Raw genomic sequence first — 20,321 nt, forward strand, 5'->3', positions numbered from 1 at the left:
TCTGTATATTGGAAGGAATGAAACCAGGTTGCAGGAATTGAGGAGAGAATAAATGATACCTAAATGGCATTAAATTAATAATTGCATCCATGAAAGGAAAGCAAAATGGAATATTGTAAAGAGACCAGGACAGAGAGTCGGGAGAGATGGGCTCTATTCTATTCAGTTTGTCAAAAGAGAAGTAATCTGGACTTAAAGCTCCCTGGAATTCTTCTGCAAAGTCAGGACACTATGGAACCAATAGCCATGATCCTAGAGTTCTAAATGTCTAAAGTCTTTAAAAGATTTTATTTATTTATTTGACAGAGAGAGATACAGCGAGAGAGGAAACACAAGCAGGGGGAGTGGGAGAGGGAGAAGCAGGCTTCCCGCAGAGCAGGGAGCCGGATGTGGGGCTCGATCCTAGGACCCAGGGATCATGACCTGAGCCGAAGGTAGACGCTTAATGACTGAGCCACCCAGGCACCCTAGATGTCTAAAGTCTTAAATTCTGAGGAAAGTATCCAAGTACATAATGAGTTCCTCAAAGAAATATGTTTTGACTTACTGTCAAAAATACAAGTATAAAGATATATTAATTATAATGAGTTTTAAGGTATTTTACAAACATAAATAATGGATAGTTCAAGGAAGGCAGATAAGTGAGGACTACTAAGAAAAAAGAAGTCTCCAGAAAAACACTAAATTTAAGTCTAAAATTTAGCCTGAACTCTACCTGGGCAACAAAAGCAAAAGTTAAGGAAAGTAAATGCATTAAATAAATAAAATGCATTATTTCAATATGTTATTACATTGACTAAACCATAGTTACAACTATTGGTTACCAGCTCACATAAGCTCACAAGAGAAAACTTGGGGCATCTCTTCCAATTCTGCATTCAGTAATGTCTCGTTGGTAGCTGGAAATAGGCCATGGCAGTATTTATGTCACAGAAAAATTGACACATGCTACAAATCAGGACTTTCTTTTTATGTGGAATCTAGTTTTTAAACATTTACCAACATACCACTCCCTACTTCCAAGAAACAGCTTCCCCAAAGAGTGCCTTCTTCTTTCACTTTGATCTCAAAATATGTATGGCCATGCTATGAAAGTATTTATTGTTGTTGTTTTTTTTTAATCTACTGTAGTTAACACACAGTGTTATATTAGTTTCAGGTGTACCATATAGTGATTCAAAATTCCTTATATTATTCATTGCTCATCAAGATAAATGTGCTCTTAAATTTGTTATTTCCTTATAATTACCATAATGTGGGTCCAATTCAGACCTCAGGGGGAAGAAAAAGACTATAGGACTAGAAAATAATCTTAAGATAAATTGAACTATTTAGTGTGTATTAGTTATGTGGCATCACTGGCTGTAAAGTAGGGTGATGTTTCCAAAATGTTTAGTTGTCAATATGTGGTAAGAACCCTAAAAGTTGGGGTAGAGGATCACTTATTTGCTGACATCCTGCCAGTGGCCCCACTACAAAGAATAAATTTGACCTCTTTACAGTGACCTTCATAACAATATAATTTGGCTCCTGTTTATACTCACCCTCACAGTGTCCTAGCACTCATTCCTTTCCCTGTTACTCTCCTTCCCGGCGTTCCCAATCTTTTATCCGATCCTCTTACTCATCCAACTCATTCCTGTCTCAGTATCTTGGTGTCACTCAACACTCTGCATGGAATACTATTTTCCCAGTTCTCCTCCTTCCTTTCTCCTCTCTTTCCTTCCCTCCCTCCCTCCTTGTTTCCTTCCTTCCTTCCTGCCTGCCTGCCTTCCTGCCTTCCTTCCTTCCTTCTTTTCCCTTTCTTTCTCTCTCTCTCCATCTCCACCTCCATATCTCTCTTCTACCCCATTCTTTTTCTCCTGATCCTGATTTAGCCCTCACTTCCACAGAAAACTCTTCTCCAGTCACCCTATGCCAAGTGGGACAACCCCTCTTCAGTGATTGTGTAGCTTCTTACCCTATATATTTGCTTCTTATACTTGTTCCTATATGAAACCATCCTACTTATGAATTTGTTAACTTCTGTTGTCTGTCTTCTCATGGTTGACTATAATATTCAGGAAAGCCGGGATTTTTTTTTTAATCTCTTATCACTGGTGACCATCTTGTCCCTTTAATGGTGCTTGACCCATAACAGCTATGACTGCAGGAAAGAAGGAAGGAAAGATGGGAGGGGAGAGAATTTAATGTCTTGGCCTTGATTTGAGTGGGCTAAGTTATTGAAATACCGAAAACTTCATTAATAGGGGGCTTCATTTATTAAGAAGTTCCTCTTCATGGACGACAGGGAAAGCATGAAGTAAAAGGTTCACTATAGAAGTCAACCTAGCCAAAACCTGCAAATATACAGCTCTGTTTTCAGGCATGAGCTATTTGCTGGAATTTAGCCATAGGCATATGAAAGGTTAGAACAGTAAGATATTAATATCTGGGCTTTAAAAACAAAGACAATAAAATTCATCCAAAACATCTGATTTATAGTCAGCTCTATTTTGTGAAGTTTTATGGATGTATAACACAGGATACTGGTCTGTGTATTTGACACTTAGGCTGAGTGTGATGGGTGGTGAATAAGGAAGTATCCAGGAAGGAAGGGGAAAGCAATAGGCTTATTTCTCTAAAGGAATGATTTAGACCAGGGATGTTTGGTTTTATTCCTTTTGGCAGAGCATTTGAAATAATTTGACGCTCAGCCCATGGATTTGAAAATGTTTTTAAAGCACAATCTCAGCATCCAGTTAATTCAAAGACAAATTGTTTCTGAGACCACTGCTGGTAGGGCTAGGACAACTCATGACATCCTGCTTTATCCAGCATTAACTTAGTAGCTGGAAAAATATCAAGATATACTTTCTAAGGCTTTGGGAGATGTTATTTCACTGGCTCCCACTGATTTCATTATTGTTATTCCTGAAAACATATTGCATGTGCAATGTATAACTTGACTCATCTGCCAGGTAGAAAAACATAATTTTTGTGCTTGAGGATGTTATAATTGGGAAATGAAAATCACACAAAAAACATATGTGGATATAGAGATGCAAAGAACATTGTCTTGCCAAACACAAACTTTGGTTTAAAAAAGAAGGAAATTATACGAGCAAATACATTGGAGAAGTAATTAAGAGGACTTTGAGTCGTCTATTAGTCAGATTTTCCATTTTCCGGGTATTTAAAAGAGAATTACACTGAATAATCTCCAGTATTTCCAGGACTCCATTTTAATGTAGAAGCAGGATTTTACTATAAATAATGCTCTTTTGGGTTTTTTTGTTTTTGTTTTTTGCTTTTTTTAGAGAGACCGTGTGTGCCCACACAAGCAGGGTCGGGGTGGGGGCTCAGAGGGAGAGAGAGAGAGAGAGAATCTCACGCAGTCTCCAAACCCAGCATGGAGCCCACCGCAGGGCTCGATCTGACGACCCCGAAATCATGACATGAGCCGAAACCAAGAGTCGGGCACTCAACCAACTGAGCCACCCAGGTACCCCAATAAGGCTCTTTTGAATAAAATAAAGTTCTGTAACACTGAGGGACATGATATATAGTAAGGTTTAAGTCTGTTTGCAAATATCCTGGACACTCTTAAGTACAAAGCATAAAACTTTATGATGACAAGAGTCTGTAATTGTGTCAGAGTCTCATTACATGTTTTAGACAGCAGGGACAATGAAAGGAAATTTAAGTAATAATCACAGCACAGTATTCTGAAGTAATTAACACAACAAAAAAATTCTTAGTTGATTCTCAAAATTGATGTCCTTTTGGAAGTAGGACTAACTCTTTCATCTTGACATTAGTCTGTTAAACCAGACACAAGTTCAGCTTACCCAAATAACTTACTTGGGTATTAATTAATACCCAAACTTAATTAATGATTCTTCGAACAATTTAATTTAATAAACCAATTCTTTGACATCTGGAAAATAATGCTCTGTAATATTAACAATCTGCTCTAGCTCTTATGGATACAGAGACCCCTATAGAATTATTTAACCCATGAAATTACCCTAGTAAGTCCCTGTTCTTTGAGGTTCCCTCCTAATGATGGCTAGAGAATTTAGGGGACTAAAAGAAAAACGCCAAAAACAAAAGGTCTGTTTCAGGCAGTCATCTTACCATCCCACTGCCAATACCATCACAAGCTCTCTTGTACCCACACCCCTCAAGCTTCTGTTGTGATATATTTTCCCTCTGAGGTCTCTACTAGTGTTCTTTCAAAGCTGATTTCATCCAGATAAATATCAAAGACAGATGAAAAGATGGCAACATGAGTGACAAATGATTTTCCTCAAAAGGGCTAGCCCCAAGTCTGTTATATCTCTCAACAGATTTTGCTTCTGAAGAACCTTACTGTGCTTTCCATGGCCTTTTTTCCCCCACCCAATACTCTACCCAACCTTGATACCTTACACAACACACAGGGAATCTGGAAGATGCCTAATATTAATTGACTTGATTTGAATATGCAAGAATAGTAAGTAGTCATGGCCAAATAACTCTATAAGGTTAATGAGAAGCTTTAGGTATTCCTGTAAGCAACAGTATTTCCATAAACATATCTCTCTACTATAGAGAATTTAGCGTGATCATTTACAAAAATATATACAACTGTGGGGGCTTTTTTCAAGTGTTTGAAAGAAAAAGAAGCTTGAAGAGAAATATTGACAATGATGCAGCCTGAAGTAGCAGTAGGTAAATGGCCCCCTGCAAAAACAAAACAAAACAAAAACAAACAAGGGGTGGCTGGGTGATAGACATTGGGGAGGGTATGTGCTATGGTGAGCGCTGTGAATTGTGCAAGACTGTTGAATCACAGATCTGTACCTCTGAAACAAATAATACATTATATGTTAAAAAAAAAAAAAGAAGAAGATAGCAGGAGGGGGAGTATGAAGGGGGGGAATCGGAGGGGGAGATGAACCATGAGAGATGATGGACTCTGAAAAACAAACTGAGGGTTTTAGAGGGGAGGGGGGTAGGGGGATGGGTTAGCCTGGTGATGGGTATTAAAGAGGGCACGTTCTGCATGGAGCACTGGGTGTTATGCACAAACAATGAATCATGGAACACTTCATCTAAAACTAATGATGTAATGTATGGGGATTAACATAAGAATAAAAAAAAAAATTTTTTTAAAAAATAAATAAATAAATAAATCCCAGTCACAGAAGACAAAAAAAAAATAAAAATAAAAAAAAGTACAAGGCAAAAAACAAAAAATCAAAAAAACAAAAAAAACCTGTCCACTGCACAAACTGAAATCCTGCCTTCTTTGATTATTTTCCCAATTTTTTACTATACTCAGAAATATTCTTTCAAAAATATTCTCTTGTATGGATCCTTAAATGTCTAACCACAAACAGTATGTCATAGTTGATCTGTACCATGAAAAAAGTAATGTATAACTTTTCCCAAGAATAATGAACTGAAAAGTAGTAAATACGTATCAGTCCTCGCTGATGTTTTACTTTTTCATTGCACTTTTTTCCAAAAGATGTATATTTAAAATTCAAGTAAAATGCTTCCTTGGCAGTAGGTCAGTATCTTCCCAATGAAGAGCCCATTGATGATACAGAATAGAACTTCCTTTCCCTGTTGAGTAGAAGGCTGCCTATTATTCAGTGTCCTTTTTGTCACACTGAGGAACAGGGAACTTTTTATTCTTTCTAAGAAATGGCCTTTCAGATTCAGTAACAACATGTTCTGTTCCTCAGGAAATAAGAGAAGATCGAGATAGGGCGCGGCTGGACTCCATGGTGCTGCTAATTATGAAACTGGACCAACTTGATCAGGACATTGAGAATGCCCTCAGCACCAGCTCCTCTCCGTCCAGCACACCAACGAACCTGCGGCGGCACATTCCTGTGAGCTTTCCTTTCTGCTTCTTTTCCCCATTAGAATGCTACCTCTTTATTTCATACAGTCCCTCTTGCAAATGAAACATCTTCGATGGGAGCACTACCTATGTGTGGCCCTGATAAGTGTTCCATAAGGAGCACTCAAGTAATTCTGTGCTTGATGCAATATTATTTAAAAGAGAAGTGTGATTAAAAAGGAAATGGTTATTATTAGTTAGACGAAAAAGAGGGTCACCTGGGGAAATTATGTTTCCTAGAGATCAAATCATCTTTGTTGTAGTTGTTTCTCTCATTGTCAGTCTTCTCTGACATCCTATGAACACCATTCACAATGCTATGTCTATCTTGTTTAATATTTCTTTTCCAGTATCTCACAAATTTACATTGCATGTGAAAGATGCCTAAATATCTGCAGCATGCACACATGCATGCGTGGATGTTTGGATAGATGCGTGAATGGATGAATGGATGCTGGACTGACCCAGCATACTACAAGAAATAATTTAGATGAGATTAACTTGAAAGTACTCTAAAAATTCACTCTGTGAAACACAATGAATAGGCCAGAGGGAGAATTTTATTCTATTGTGCATTAATTTCATATAAGACAGACACTCCTCTGAGATTCTGACATTCAAAATAAAATTTGGAAGGCAGATGCCAGGACTGACTGTACACTTTACATATTTACTATTAGCTTTATATTAAATGGCTTAGTTTGTATAGATCAAGCAAATGTGATGGTAGATTTAATTAAGCCATGAATCCCTTTTCAATTAATCTATTACTTTCACTATGCAATAATCAACACATTAAGGCAAGAAATTATGCATTTACCTAAGATCAAAGGGGTGGAAAGTCCTATATATAAATCTGAGCACCTACCAAACTAGATCATATTCTTTAATTAGTGTAGTTCTATCATTGATTCTGAAGTTATTCAAGACTTTTTCTGACTATGAGGCAGAATATTTCAAAGTAAATAAACAAAATGATACCTAACCTTGGAATATGTTAGGTATTATTCTAAATGATTTATATATGCTAACACATTCATTCCTCACATTTTTCAAGTGAGTGAAACAGAGAAGTTAGTAATTATATGTGTCAGAGCTGACGTACATACCCAGTGAGGCTTGATCTAGAGCCATGTCATTTAACCACTACACCACTGCTTTCTCTAGCTGACTATGGTGGATATCTTAGAGCTTAAGCAAATGATAGATGACAGATCGATGGAGAGAGAGAGAGAGAGAGAAAGAGATGAAGAGGAAGGGAGGGAGGGAGGGAGGGAGGAAGGAGGAAGGGAGGGAGGGAGGGAAGGAAGGAAGGAAGGAAGGAGGGAGGGAAGGAGGAAGGAAGGAAGGAAGGAGGGAGGGAGGGAAGGAAGGAAGGAAGGAAGGAAAAGAAATTAGGTGCTTCAACTTAAAATCTAGTAGTATGAGATCTTTGTTTTTGCCTGTGACCTTCTGGATAATTTTTTCTTACCCTTCAGGATTCATCTCATTTCATCTTTACAGTGAAATCTTGCCTACATCTCCTTCTGTCTTCCCATAATCAATTGCTCCTTCCATGGTGCTGCCATAGTGTCTTGCACATACTTTAATAGGACAGGCATCCCAATGGAAGAAATACAATTAAAGTAATCTGAAGACCAACAAGAAGGGGTGTTTTAATCTTGATTACATATGAAGGGTGTGTAGAACAATTATACTCATTTTCATCACTTTTAAAGCCAGAAATAACCATATTTTTCAATAAGAGGTATTTCTTAGTAGTTCTTTGCCATGAATGTAGGCACGGGACACATTTTCTCTTTGGAAGTTGTCTGGTAAGAATTGTTAATATCTCCCTATCTTTTTAATCTCTCCCCTTTTCCATCTATATTGAACTTTCCTCAATCCCCATGTATTTAGAGGAAAAAACCCAACCCAGATTTCTGCTGAATGCACCTTCATATTGTCATCTCCATCTCAGAAAGCAAGACAGCTCTTCTCTGCTAGACATGTTTCTTTGTTCAGTGGTAAAGACAAAACAAAAACAGGAACAAATACAGGTGATGATTTTAGGATTCACCTACATCTACATCTTCTGCCTCCATTTAAAATATAAACTAGATTTTAATTACATGCACTGTCTCATGGAATATCACCACCATTGCTGAGCGATGGTTGATTATATGAATAGAGATCTGTTTCTAAGTTTTCAGCTCAGTATACATTTGGAATAGGCAAAATAATACCATAGAAACCTTATGAACTTCAAAGTTTGCAGGCCTGGGTTCAAATACAAGCTCTACAACTGAATATCTAAGAATACAAGAAGATTATTTGATTTCTCAACTTCAAATTCATGTGAAAAAGGCAATATTATTGCCTATCTAATGGCTCATTGGGAGGAGTAAATGAAAGAATATATGTTAAGATGTATTGTGCAGATCTGACACAGAGCACATATTTAGAATGTGTTATTCCCTTTCCTTCTCCCATGTACTCACACCAGGCACTAGGCTAAAGATGAATAACACATAGCCTGAAGCGCTCAAGACATCTTTTTGGTCTTTTGGTTTTTCTAGGTCCTCGCTTGTTCTTTATTTCTCTTCCTTGGTATTTAAAGCTAATTTTAAAATTCTCTCATCAGGGCGCCTGGGTGGCTCAGTTGGTTAAGCGACTGCCTTCGGCTCAGGTCATGATCCTGGAGTCCCGGGATCGAGTCCCACATCGGGCTCCCTGCTCGGCGGGGAGTCTGCTTCTCCCTCTGACCCTACCCCCTCTCATGTGCTTGCTCTCTCTCACTCTCGCTCTCTCAAATAAATAAATAAAATCTAAAAAAAAAAAAAAAAATTCTCTCATCATTCAAAATTTTTTCCACAGGCACTTTCCATTTCTTTTGATAATTGCACCATGGAATAAAAGAATACAGCAGCATGATTATGACCTTGATCATCTAGCAAGGAGCACTGTCCCAGATTCGGAGGAGACACTCCCTCTTTCACACCCTTATACTCCCCTGTCAATTTACAGTTTAACAGGGAAGACAAGACACAAAATGGAACAGGGATCTCAGTTTGAGATTCCTTATGAGAAAGTGCTGGAGTGAGCTTTTTATCTATAATAAAGGGAATAAAATAATAGACTAAAGTCTTTAAGAATGGCTTGAAGATGAAAAAATAAATAAAATAAGAATAGAAATAGAAACAGAATAGAAATAAAGATTTAAAGGAGGCTGACTTGATAGAGACTTGCAAGTTGGCTGTACCTTGGTGGTTCACCCCAGCCCAGGATCTGGTTTTCTCCTCTGAAGTCCAAATATTTGATTTTGTCTAAGTACCCACTTCGTGTCAGTCTCTTAGAGCTGGCAAATGATGGCCCACCTCATGGAATGAATGCGAGTGGGGAATGGAGAAGACAGTAGTATTTACTGAGCACTAATCTTTATGTATGTTACTTCATTTACCCTCAACAATCTTAAAAATAAGAAGCTGAGCTCCAGAGAAGATGAGTAATTTACCTAAGGTCATACAGGTGGGGAGTGGTGAGTAATTTACTGACAGACAGACAGGTGGTAAGATTTATTTCCACATATGTCAGACTTCAATGCTTATTCTGCTATATTCTGCTGATTACTCTATATTATAACACTTCCCAAGATGCAAATTGTTCATTCACAATGGAATAAGTGCCATTTCCAGGACCAGAATCCCCTTTTCTGACAGTCGAGGAATTTTTTTCCTGATAACAAGGTATTCTGAATATTAAGTTACTAATTGGGTTTGAATTAACATGTAAACAAGGCAATATTGATAATATCTTCAGGTATTTCATCTATGCCATCGAGAAGCTTAAGAAACATATAAGCCAGAACCCATTTCACTATCTTTAATTGAACCTCCAGCACTGATCTACAGTATTTTTTGGCCTTCCTGGACCTTTTCCCATAGTCCAAGGAGGCTATTCAAGAATTTCACTCTTCTCCCCAAACGCTGCCCAACCCTTACACCTATCTCTTAGCAAGCATCCTTGCATTCCTCTTCATAGAGAAAATGGACAATTGACAGGAACTTTGCAGCCTCACAACTGCAAATATTTATAGGTACTCCTTTTCTTCTCTTTTTTCCTCCTACATCCTCCCCTATGAGCCAAGCTCCTCTTCACCTAGTATATATTCTGTGATTTAATTCTTGTCTATTGCTCCATCATTTCTCTGCAACTCATCTCCTGTCTGAAAAATCCAGTAGTAGCTCCTCAGTCTTCAGCTGTAGCATTTGATGCAATTGCACATCCTCTCCTCCTTGGATTTCACAACTCCCTGGACTTCTGGCTCCTCTCTTTCCTTTTCTTTCATATCCTCAAATGTACTTTTCATATACTAAAGTGACTCCTCTTCTTATATTTACCCCTTAAATTTTATCTCCAGATTTTAGATTCAGTTCTATGTCTGACAGAATATTCTCTCTGGAAATTACCATGGATTACATGACTTTTTCTTCATATTTGAGGGTCACCAGTGAGACCTTTTTTGCTGTCTCCAGATCTGTATATCCAATGGATCACTAGCTACTCACTCCCTTATGCCATAATTGTACTGTGTATGCATCTCTACTATAGCACATCATACTGTATTCCCTACCATAGTGGGAACTACTCCAAGATTTTTATATTCCCATTGCCTGGCACAGTTGAAGCATGGGGTAACAGTGATAAATGGAGCCTAGTAGGGAGATGATGTGGAAGATGAATTATACAAAGCAAAGGTGAGTCACAGGGAAATGATTAGATGGCAGTTGTAATGATAATTTAGGGCTTGTTAACCACGTATTTTAGCAGTGGAAAAAGAAAAGAAGGAATGGATGTGAGAGATTCTGAGAGAGCTTGCATTTTATTTCTCACAGTGAAGAGAGAGCAAACAAAATAATAAAGATTTGTACTAAACTACATATTTGTGACCCTCCTTAAATCACTTACGTAGTTGTGTTTTAAGCTCCCAGCAGAATGTCACAGTAGCTATTAAGGAAGTTGAACTCTGGGGTCTGAGAAATCTGTTTTAATGTCAGCCCTGCTGTACAATGTGAATTTGGTCAAATTACTTGCCTTAAGCCTTAACTTTATCATGTCAAGTGATGATGATAATATCCTCATAGGGTTGGTGAATACTGAAGCAGGTAATTGCTATATAGCATTGTCTTTAAAAGGTAAAAACACAGTAAATGGTAAATTTTTAAAATATTTCTCAGTTTGCCTCAGAACTGTTGTATTGTTAGAAAGGCAGAAGGTTACCCTGTTAATCACCTAATCAAATTATAAACAGGAAGGCAAAAGGAGTTCTGATATACATAAAGGTCAAATATAAATGGCTTATAAATTACCTGCTACTTACAACTGTCAATTTGATGTTGATTCAATTTGAAATTTTGCTTCCAATTAGAATGCCTTTTATTTATTTTTCATGGTTAATTGCTCTGGCTAGAACTTTCAATTGAGGAGGAGTGATGGGAGTGGGCACCCTTGTCATGTTCCTGATTTTAGAGGAAAAGTTTTCATTTTTTTCACCATTGAGTATGATGTTAGCTGTGGCTTTGTCAGACATGGCTCTTATTATATTGAGATATATTTCTTCTATACACAATTTGGTGAGAGCTTTTATTATGAGAAGGTATTGAATTTTGTCAAATACTTTATCTATTGAGATGATTATATTTTTATCCTTTATTCTGTTAATGTGGTGCATCACATTTGTTGATTTGTGTATGTTAAACATGCTTGCATCCCATTCGATCATGGTGTAACATGCTTTTAATGTGCTGTTGAATTCTGTTTGCTAGAATTCTGTTGAGAATTTTTGCATCTATATCAAGGATATTTTTTTTTAAACAGGCTCAAAGTATATTTGATGTTTATTAAGGCAAGGTTTCCTCCAAATCAACTCTTTCTATAAAAATTCCTTATATTTTTCCTTAGTTCTCATTAAGAAAATCTTTTTTTTTATTCTTATGTTAATCCCCATACATTACATCATTAGTTTTAGATGAAGTGTTCCATGATTCATTGTTTGTGCATAACACCCAGTGCTCCATGCAGAACGTGCCCTCCTCAATACCCATCACCAGGCTAACCCATCCCCCCTCCCCCTTCCCCTCTAGAGACCTCAGCTTGTTTCTCAGAGTCCATCATCTCTCATAGTTCGTCTACCCCTCCTATATCAAGGATATTTACCTGTAGTTTTTTTTTTTTTATTTTTGTTGTTTTGTGTTGTTTTGTTTTTCTTATAGTGTCTTTATCTGGCTCTGGTAACAGGGTAATGCTGACCTTGTAAATTGAGTTTGGGAGTATTCCCTTCTGTTCATTTTTTTGGGGAAGAGTTTAAGAAAGATTGGCATTAATTCTTTAAATGTTTGGTAGACTTCCTCAGTGAAACTATCCGATCCTGGCCTTTCCATTGTTGGAAGATTTTTTATTACTACTTTAATCTCCGTAATTATTGGTCTGTCAAGATTTTCTCTTTCTTCATGATTCAGTCTTTATCTTTTTCTTTTATTTCAGCTTTATTAAGGTATAATTGATAAATAAAATTGTGATCTATTTAAAGTGCACTTCGTGGTAGTTTGATATGTGTATACATGTGAAAAAACTCCCATCAGCCAGTTAATGAACACATCCATCACCTCACATATTTATCTTTAGGTGTTGGTTTTGTTTTTGTTTTTGTTTTTTTTTTTGGTGAAAAGAACATTTTAGATCTATTCTCTTAGCAAATTTATTTTTTTAAAGATTTCATTCATTTATCTATTGTAGAGAGAGAGAGAGTGGGTGGGGGGCCAGGGAGAGGAGAGAAAGAATCTCAAGCAGACTCTGCACTGATTGCAGAGCCCAACATGGGGCTCAGTCTCGTAACCCTGAGATCATGATTGGAGCTGAAATCAAGAGTCAGATGCTCAACTGACTGAGCCACACAGGCACCCTCTCTTAGCAAATTTCAATTATTATTTTTTAATATAGTCTTATCAACTGTAGTCACCATATTTTACACTAGATCCTCAGACCTTATTCATCTTACAGCTGAAAGTTTGTACCCTTTTTACCAACCCCTCTCTGTTTCCCCCTTGGACCCTTTCAATGCTATTGGTGATTTATTATTTCATAGCAAAAAAACTATAAAACTACTTTGATTGTGAGGACTAAGAAAGAGTTATTAATATTTTTGAGTCTAGCTATTCTTTCTTAAAACAATATTTAATGAGCATGTTTTACATGCCAGGAACTATGATATATCGGTGAACAAGACAGGTGAAGTCCATACTGTTTGATACATAGATTCCAATAAAGAGAAACAGATGGGCACCTGGGTGGCTCAGCAGTTAAGTGTCTGCCTTCAGCTTAGGTTATGATCCCAGGGTCCTGGGATCAAGTCCACGTCGGGCTCTCTGCTCAGCAGGGAGCCTCTTTCTCCCTCTCCCTCTGCCTGCTGTTCTGCCTGCTTGTGTTCTCTCTCTCTCTCTCTGTCAAATAAATAAATAAATAAAATCTTCAAAAAAAGAAACAGATAAGATTAGAAAAAGAGATGAGTGGAGGGTGGATGGATGGACAGATGGATAGATAGATAAATAGGATGATGGATGGATATAATTGATACATGTAGATAAACAAGGTAATAGATTATAAAATAATGATATACTGTAGAGGTTGAAGGGAAGAAACTCCTTTAGCTTGAAATGTCAATGAATATTCAAGCAAAACCTGGTTGGCCAGCAAAGGGAAATTCTGAGACGAGAGACAAGAAAGACATAGCTCCTGCTGTAGAAACCAGTTTGGTGTTTTAGAAAAACTGAATCACAGATCTGTACCTCTGAAACAAATAATACAATGTATGTTAAAAAAAAGAAGAAGAAGAAGAAGAAGATAGCAGGAGGGGAAGAATGAAGGGGGGAAAATCGGAGGAGGAGACGAACCATGAGAGATGAAGGACTCTGAAAAACAAACTGAGGATTCTAGAGGGGAGGGGGGAGGGGGGATGGGTTAGCCTGGTGATGGGTATTAAGGAGGGCACGTATTGCATGGAGCACCGGGGTGTTATACGCAAACAATGAATCATGGAACACTACATCAAAAACTAATGATGTAATGTATGGTGATTAACATAACAATAAAAATAAAACAAAAAAGAAGAACTGAAAAACAACCAGTATGGCTAAAGCACACCAAGAAACAAGAGAATGGTAGAACATAAGGCCAGAAAGTATAAATGCAGTGTACATGATACTCAACCATATGGGCCATGAGAAAGTTGAGATGTGAGTAGGCCCAGAGGTATTTAACTCATAGTTCTCTCAGGTTAAAATTATAGAGTGAAATGAGCCTCTGCTGCCTCCTCTGGGGATTCCTCTCACCCCCAACTTTCCTTTATGCTCTCAGGCTACCTTGTAACATAAGCAGAACATTTGATGGATTAAATGCACTGCCTTTGGAGAGATTACAAAGTAATTGCATTACTCAGCAGACATGTCTTATATACATACCATGTACTAGTTTTAAGAAGACTTAATGATATTAAAAATAACATGTACTTTGCATATATCTTGCTTAATCTTCATGAAACTCTATGAGTGCATGCTATTATTTATACTCATTTCCTTTTTTAAATTTGAGTTTTGTTGACATGCAATGTTACATTAGTTTCAGTTGTACAACTTAGTGATTTGACAAGTTTATATATTACATTATGTTCACCACAAGCATAGATACCATCTGTCCCATTACATTGTTATTACATTATCATTGACTATATTCCTTATGCTCTGCTTCTTATTCCCATGACTTACTCATTCCATAAGTGGAGGCCTGTATCTCCCTCTCCCCTTTACCCATTTTGCTCAACTCCCCATCCCTTTTCCCTCCAGCAACCATCAGTTTGTTCTCTGTATTTATACAGAAATTCTTTTTGTTTACTCACCTTTTTTAGATTCCATTTGAGTGGAATCATATGGTATTTGTCTTTCTCAGTCTGACTTATTTCACTTAGCAAAATATCCTCTAAGTCCATCCATGTTACTCAAATGGCATGATCTCATCCTTTTTTATGGCCATGAAATATTTTATGGCCATATATATGTATATATCATATCTTCCTTATCCATTCATCTACTGATGGACACCTAGATTGCCTCCATGTCTTGGCTATTTAAATAATGCTGCAATAAACATGGGGATGAATACATCTTTTAGAGTTAGTGTTTTCATCTTCCCTGGATAAATACCCAATAGTGGAATTACTGGATCACTACATAATATGATATATCTATTTTAATTCTTTAAGGAGCCTCCATATTCTTTTCCATGGTGGTTGCACCAGTTTACATTCCCATGAACCGTGCACAAGGGTTCCTTTTTCGCCACTTACTTGCCAACCCTTTTTGTTCCTTGTCTTCTTGATTTTAGTTATTCTAACCAGTTGGGGTAATATCTCACTGTGGGTTTGATTTACATTTCCTTGATGAATAGTGATGTTTAGCATCTTTTCATGTGTCTATTGGCCATATGTGTGTCTTTGAAATAATACCTGTTTAAGTCCTCTGCTCATTTTTTTTAATAAGTTGCTTGGTTTTTTGGTGTTGAATTGTATAAGTTCTTTATATATTTTGGATATTATTAGATATATCATTTGCAAATATCTTCTCCCATTCAGTCAGTTCTCTTTTTGCTTTCTTGATGGTTTCCTTTTCTGTGCCAAAGCTTTTTATTTTGATGTAGTCCCAATAGTTTATTTTTGCTTTTGTTTCCCTTGCCTTAGGAGACATAGCTAGAAAAATGTTGCTATGGCTGATGTCAGAGAAATTACTGCCTGTGTTCTTTTCTAGGATTTTTATGGTTTCAGGTCTCACATTTAGGTATTTAATCCATTTTGAGTTTATTTTTGTGTATGGTGTTAAAAAGTGGTCCAGTTTCATTCTTTTACATGTAGCTGTCCAGTTTTCCCAGCACCATTTATTGAAAAGACTGTCCTTTCTCCATTGTGTATTATTGCCTCCTTTGTCATAGATTAGTTAACCATTTAAATGTGGCTTTATTTCTGGGCTCTCTATTCAGTCTATTGATCTATGCGTCTATTTTGTGCCAGTACCATATTGTTTTGATTACTACAGCTTTGTAGTATAACTTGTAATCTGGGGTTGTAATACCTCCAGTTTTGTTCTTTCTCAGGATTGCTTTGACTATTTGGAGTCTTTTGTGGTTCCATACAAATGTTAGTATTATTTGTTCTAGTTATATTAAGAATGTTGTTGGTATTTTGATAGGGATAGCATTGAATGTGTAGGTTGCTTGGGCAATATAGACATTTTGACAATACTAATTCTTCCAATCCGTAAGTATAGAATATCTTTCCATTTGTTTGTGTCACATTTAATTTCTTTCATCAGTGTTTTCTAGTTTTCAGAATACAGATCTTTCTCCTCTTTGGTTAAGTTTATTCCTAGGTATTTTATTCTTTTTGGTGCAATTGTAAATGGTTTTGTTTTTTAATTTCTCTTTCTGCTACCTCATTGTTAGTGTATAGAAATGCTACCAATTACTGGGTATTAATCTTGTATCCTGCCACTTGATTGAAGTTATTTATACTTCTAGTAGTTTTTTGGTGGAGTCTTTAGGATTATCTATGTATACTATCATGTCATCTGTAAATAGTGACAGTTTAATTTCTTTTTTACCAATATAAATGCCTCATTTATTTTTCTTGTCTAATTGCTGTGGCTAGGACTCCTAGTACTATGTTGAATAAAAGTGTTGAGAGAGGACATCCTGGGCTTGTTCCTGATCGTAGAGGAAAAACTCAGTTTTCCCCATTGAGGATGAGGTAACCTGTGGGTTTTTCATATGTGACCTTTATTATATTGAGGTATATTACCTCTAATCCCATTTTATTGAGAGTTTTTATCATGAATCAGTGTTGAATTTTGTCAAATGCTTTTCCTGCATATATTGAGACGATCATAGGATTTCTATCCTTCAGTTTGTTGATGTAGTGTATAATGTTGATTGATTGCAAAAATTGAACCATCTTTGCATTCCAGGAATAAATCCCACCTGATCATAGTGAATGATCTTTTTAATTCGTTGTTGTATGTGGTTTGCTAATATTTTGTTGAGGATTTTTACATCTATGTTCATCAGGGATATTGCCCTATAATTTGTTTTTGGTTTTTGTTTGTTTTGTTTTGTTTTGTTTTGTTATGGTGTCTTTGTTTGGTTTTGGTATCAGGGTAATGCCCACCTTGTAAAATGTATTGGGAAGCTTTCCTTCCTCTTCTATTTTTTTTTTTTTTTTTGGAATAGTTTGAGGAGAATAGATATTAACTCTTCTTTAAATGTCTGGTAGAATTCACTTGTGAATCTATCTGTTCCTGAACTTTTATTTTTTGGTAGTTTTTTTTATTGCCAGTTCATTTTCATTACTTATAATTGGTCTGTTAAATTTTCTATTTCTTCCTGGTTCATTTTTGGAAGATTGTATGTTTCTAGGAATTTATCCAGTTCTTCTATTGTCTTGTTTGTTGGCATATAATTTTTCATAGTATTCTCCTGTACTCCTTTGTATTTCTGTGATGTCAGTTGTTACTTCTCCTCCTTATCTCTGATTTTATTTATTTGGGTCATTTCCCTTTTTTTCTTAATGAATGTGGCTAAGGGTTTGTCGATTTTGTTTTCAGAGAACCAGCTCGTGTTTTCATTGATCATTTTATTTATTTTTTAGTCCCTATGTCATTTATTTCTGCTCTGGGTCTTTATTATTTATTTTCTTCTATTCACTTTGGGCTTTGTTTGTTCTTATTCTAGTTCCTTTAGGTGTAAGGTTAGGTTGTTTATTTGTTGTTTTTTTTCTTATTTCTTGAAGCAGGGCTGTATTGCTTTATACTTCCCTCTTGGAACTGTTTTGGCCTTGTCACAGAGATTTGGGACCATTGTACTTTCATTTTCATTTCTCTCCATGTATTTTTTTTAATTTTCTATTCTTTGATTGCTTCATTGATATGTTTGTTGTTTAGTATCATCTTGTTTAGTCTCCACATGTTTGTGTTTTTTCCAGTTTTTTTCCTTGTGATTTATTTCTAGTTTCAGACCACTGTGGTCAGAAAAGATGCATGGTATGATACCAGTCTTCTTAAATTTATTGAGGCTTATTTTATGGCCTAGTATGTGGATGTGTTCTGGAGAATGTTTCATGTGCACTTGAAAAGAATGTGTATTCTGTTGTTTCTGGGTGGAATATTCTGTATATATCTGTTATGTCCATCTGGTCCAGTGTGTCATTCAAAGACATTGTTTCCTTATTGATTTTATCTGGATGATCTATCCATCCATTGATGTAAGTGAAGTGTTAAAGTTCCCTAGTATTATTGTATTACCATCAATTTCTCTCTTTATGTCCATCAATATTTGTTTTTTGTATTTAGGTGCTCCAGTATTGGGTGTATAGATATTTACAAATGTTATATCCTCTTGTTAAATTGATCCACTTATCATTATATTATGCCCTTCTTTGTCTCATTAGTCTTTGTTTTAAAGTCTGTTTTGTCTGATGTAAGTATTGCTAACCTGCCTTTTTTTTTTTCACTTCCATTTGCATGGCGAATGCTTTTCCTTCCCTTTCACTTTCAGACTATATGTGTCTTTAGGTCTGAGGTGAGTTTCTTGTAGGCACCATATAGATGGGTCTTGTTCTTTTTTTATCCGTTCTGCCACTCTATGTCTTTTGATTAGAGCATTTGGGCCATTTACATTTAAAGTAATTATTTTTTATTTATTTAAATTCAATTATCCAACATATAGTACATCATGAGTTTCAGATGTAGAGTTCAGTAATTTATCAGTTGCATGTAACACCCAGTGTTCATCACATCACATGCCCTCCTTAATGACCATCACCCAGTTACCCCATCCCCCCAGCCACCTCCCCTCCAGCAACGCTCAGTTTGTTTCCTATAGTTAAGAGTCTCTCATGGCTTGTCTCCCTTTCTGATTTCTTCCCATTCAGTTTTCCCTCCCTTTCCTTATGGATTCTCTGCACTGTTTCTTATATACCACATATGAGTGAACCATATGATAATTATCTTTCTCTGATTGACTTATTTCATTCAGCATAATAACCTCCAGTTCTATCCACGTCAGTGTAAATGGTAAGATTTCATCCTTTCTGATGGCTGAGTAATATTCCATTGTATATATATACCACACCTGCTTTATCCATTCCTCTGTCAATGGACATCTGGGCTCAATTTAAAGTAATTATTGATAGGTATATTCTTATTGCCGTTTTAAAATTTTGTTTTCTGGTTGTTTTTGTAGTTCTTTGTTCCTTTCTTCTTCTCTAGATCTCTTTCTTTGCAATCGGTGGATATCTATAGTGTTTTGTTTGGCTTTATTTCTCTTTATTTTTTGTGTATCTACCATAGGTTTTGGGTTTGTGATTTTTCATGAGGTTCATATATAACATCCTAAGTTAATAGCAGTCCATATTCATTTTATGGTCATTTAAGTTCAAACACATTGAAAGAAGGAAGGAAAGAAGAGGGAAGGAAGGAAGGAAGGAAAGAAAGAATATATGTTGTTATATTTTATATCTTTTTATACATATTTTTCTTATGTCTAATTATGGCCATTTCTTTTCCACTTAAAGAAGTTCCCTTCACATTTCTTGTAAGGCTAGTAAAGTGGTGATAAATTCCTTTATATTTTGTTTGGGAATTTCTTTATCTCTCTTTCAAATCTGAATGATAACCTTGCCAGATAGAGTATTCTTATTTATAGGTTGTTTTTTTTTTTTCCCCCTTCAGCACTTTGAATATATCATATATATCACTCTCTTCTGGCTTGCAAAGTTTCTGTTGGAAAATTAGCAGATAATCTTACAGGTTTTCCCTTGTAGGTAACTCTTTGTTTCTCTCTTGTTTTTAAGACACTCTCTTTAACCTTTGACATTTCAATCATTATGTGCCATGGCATGGACCTCCTTGGGTTCATCTTGTTTGGAACTCTCTGTTCTTCTTGGACTTAGGTATCTATTTCCCTCCTAGGTTAGGGAAGTATTCAGTTATTATTTCTATCTGTTTTCTACACCTTTCTCTTTTTTTCAAGGATCACTATAATATGAATATTTGTTCACAGGATGTTGTCCAAGAGATCTCTTAGTCTATCCCCATGGTTTAAAATTATTTTCTCTTTTTGATCTTAAGCTTGTATGCTTTTCATTATCCTTTCCTTCAGATCACTCATCTGTTCTGTATCCTCTCATCTACTGTTGATTCCCTCTAGTGTGTTTTTTATTTCAGTTATTGTATTCTTCGACTTTTCTTGGTTCTTTTTAATATTTTCTATTTCTTTATTGAAGGTCTCACTGAGCTCTTCCATTCTTTTCTCTAGCCCAGTGGGCATGATTATGATCATTACTTTAAATTCTTTATCAGGCAGATTG

At 36.2% G+C, this 20,321-nt stretch overlaps 1 protein-coding gene across 1 annotated transcript in view; it reads left to right on the top strand.

Annotated features, from left to right (window-relative positions):
• DLC1 (DLC1 Rho GTPase activating protein) overlaps positions 1-20,321 on the top strand; it is a 412,979-nt gene that overhangs the window by 99,253 nt on the left and 293,405 nt on the right. The window contains exon 3 of the mRNA XM_021694274.2: positions 5,718-5,867. Coding sequence (XP_021549949.1) covers positions 5,718-5,867 — 150 coding nt within the window. The remainder of the gene's footprint in view (positions 1-5,717; positions 5,868-20,321) is intronic.

The sequence above is a fragment of the Neomonachus schauinslandi genome, chromosome 2 (assembly GCF_002201575.2).
Source record: "Neomonachus schauinslandi chromosome 2, ASM220157v2, whole genome shotgun sequence".
NCBI lineage: Eukaryota > Metazoa > Chordata > Mammalia > Carnivora > Phocidae > Neomonachus > Neomonachus schauinslandi.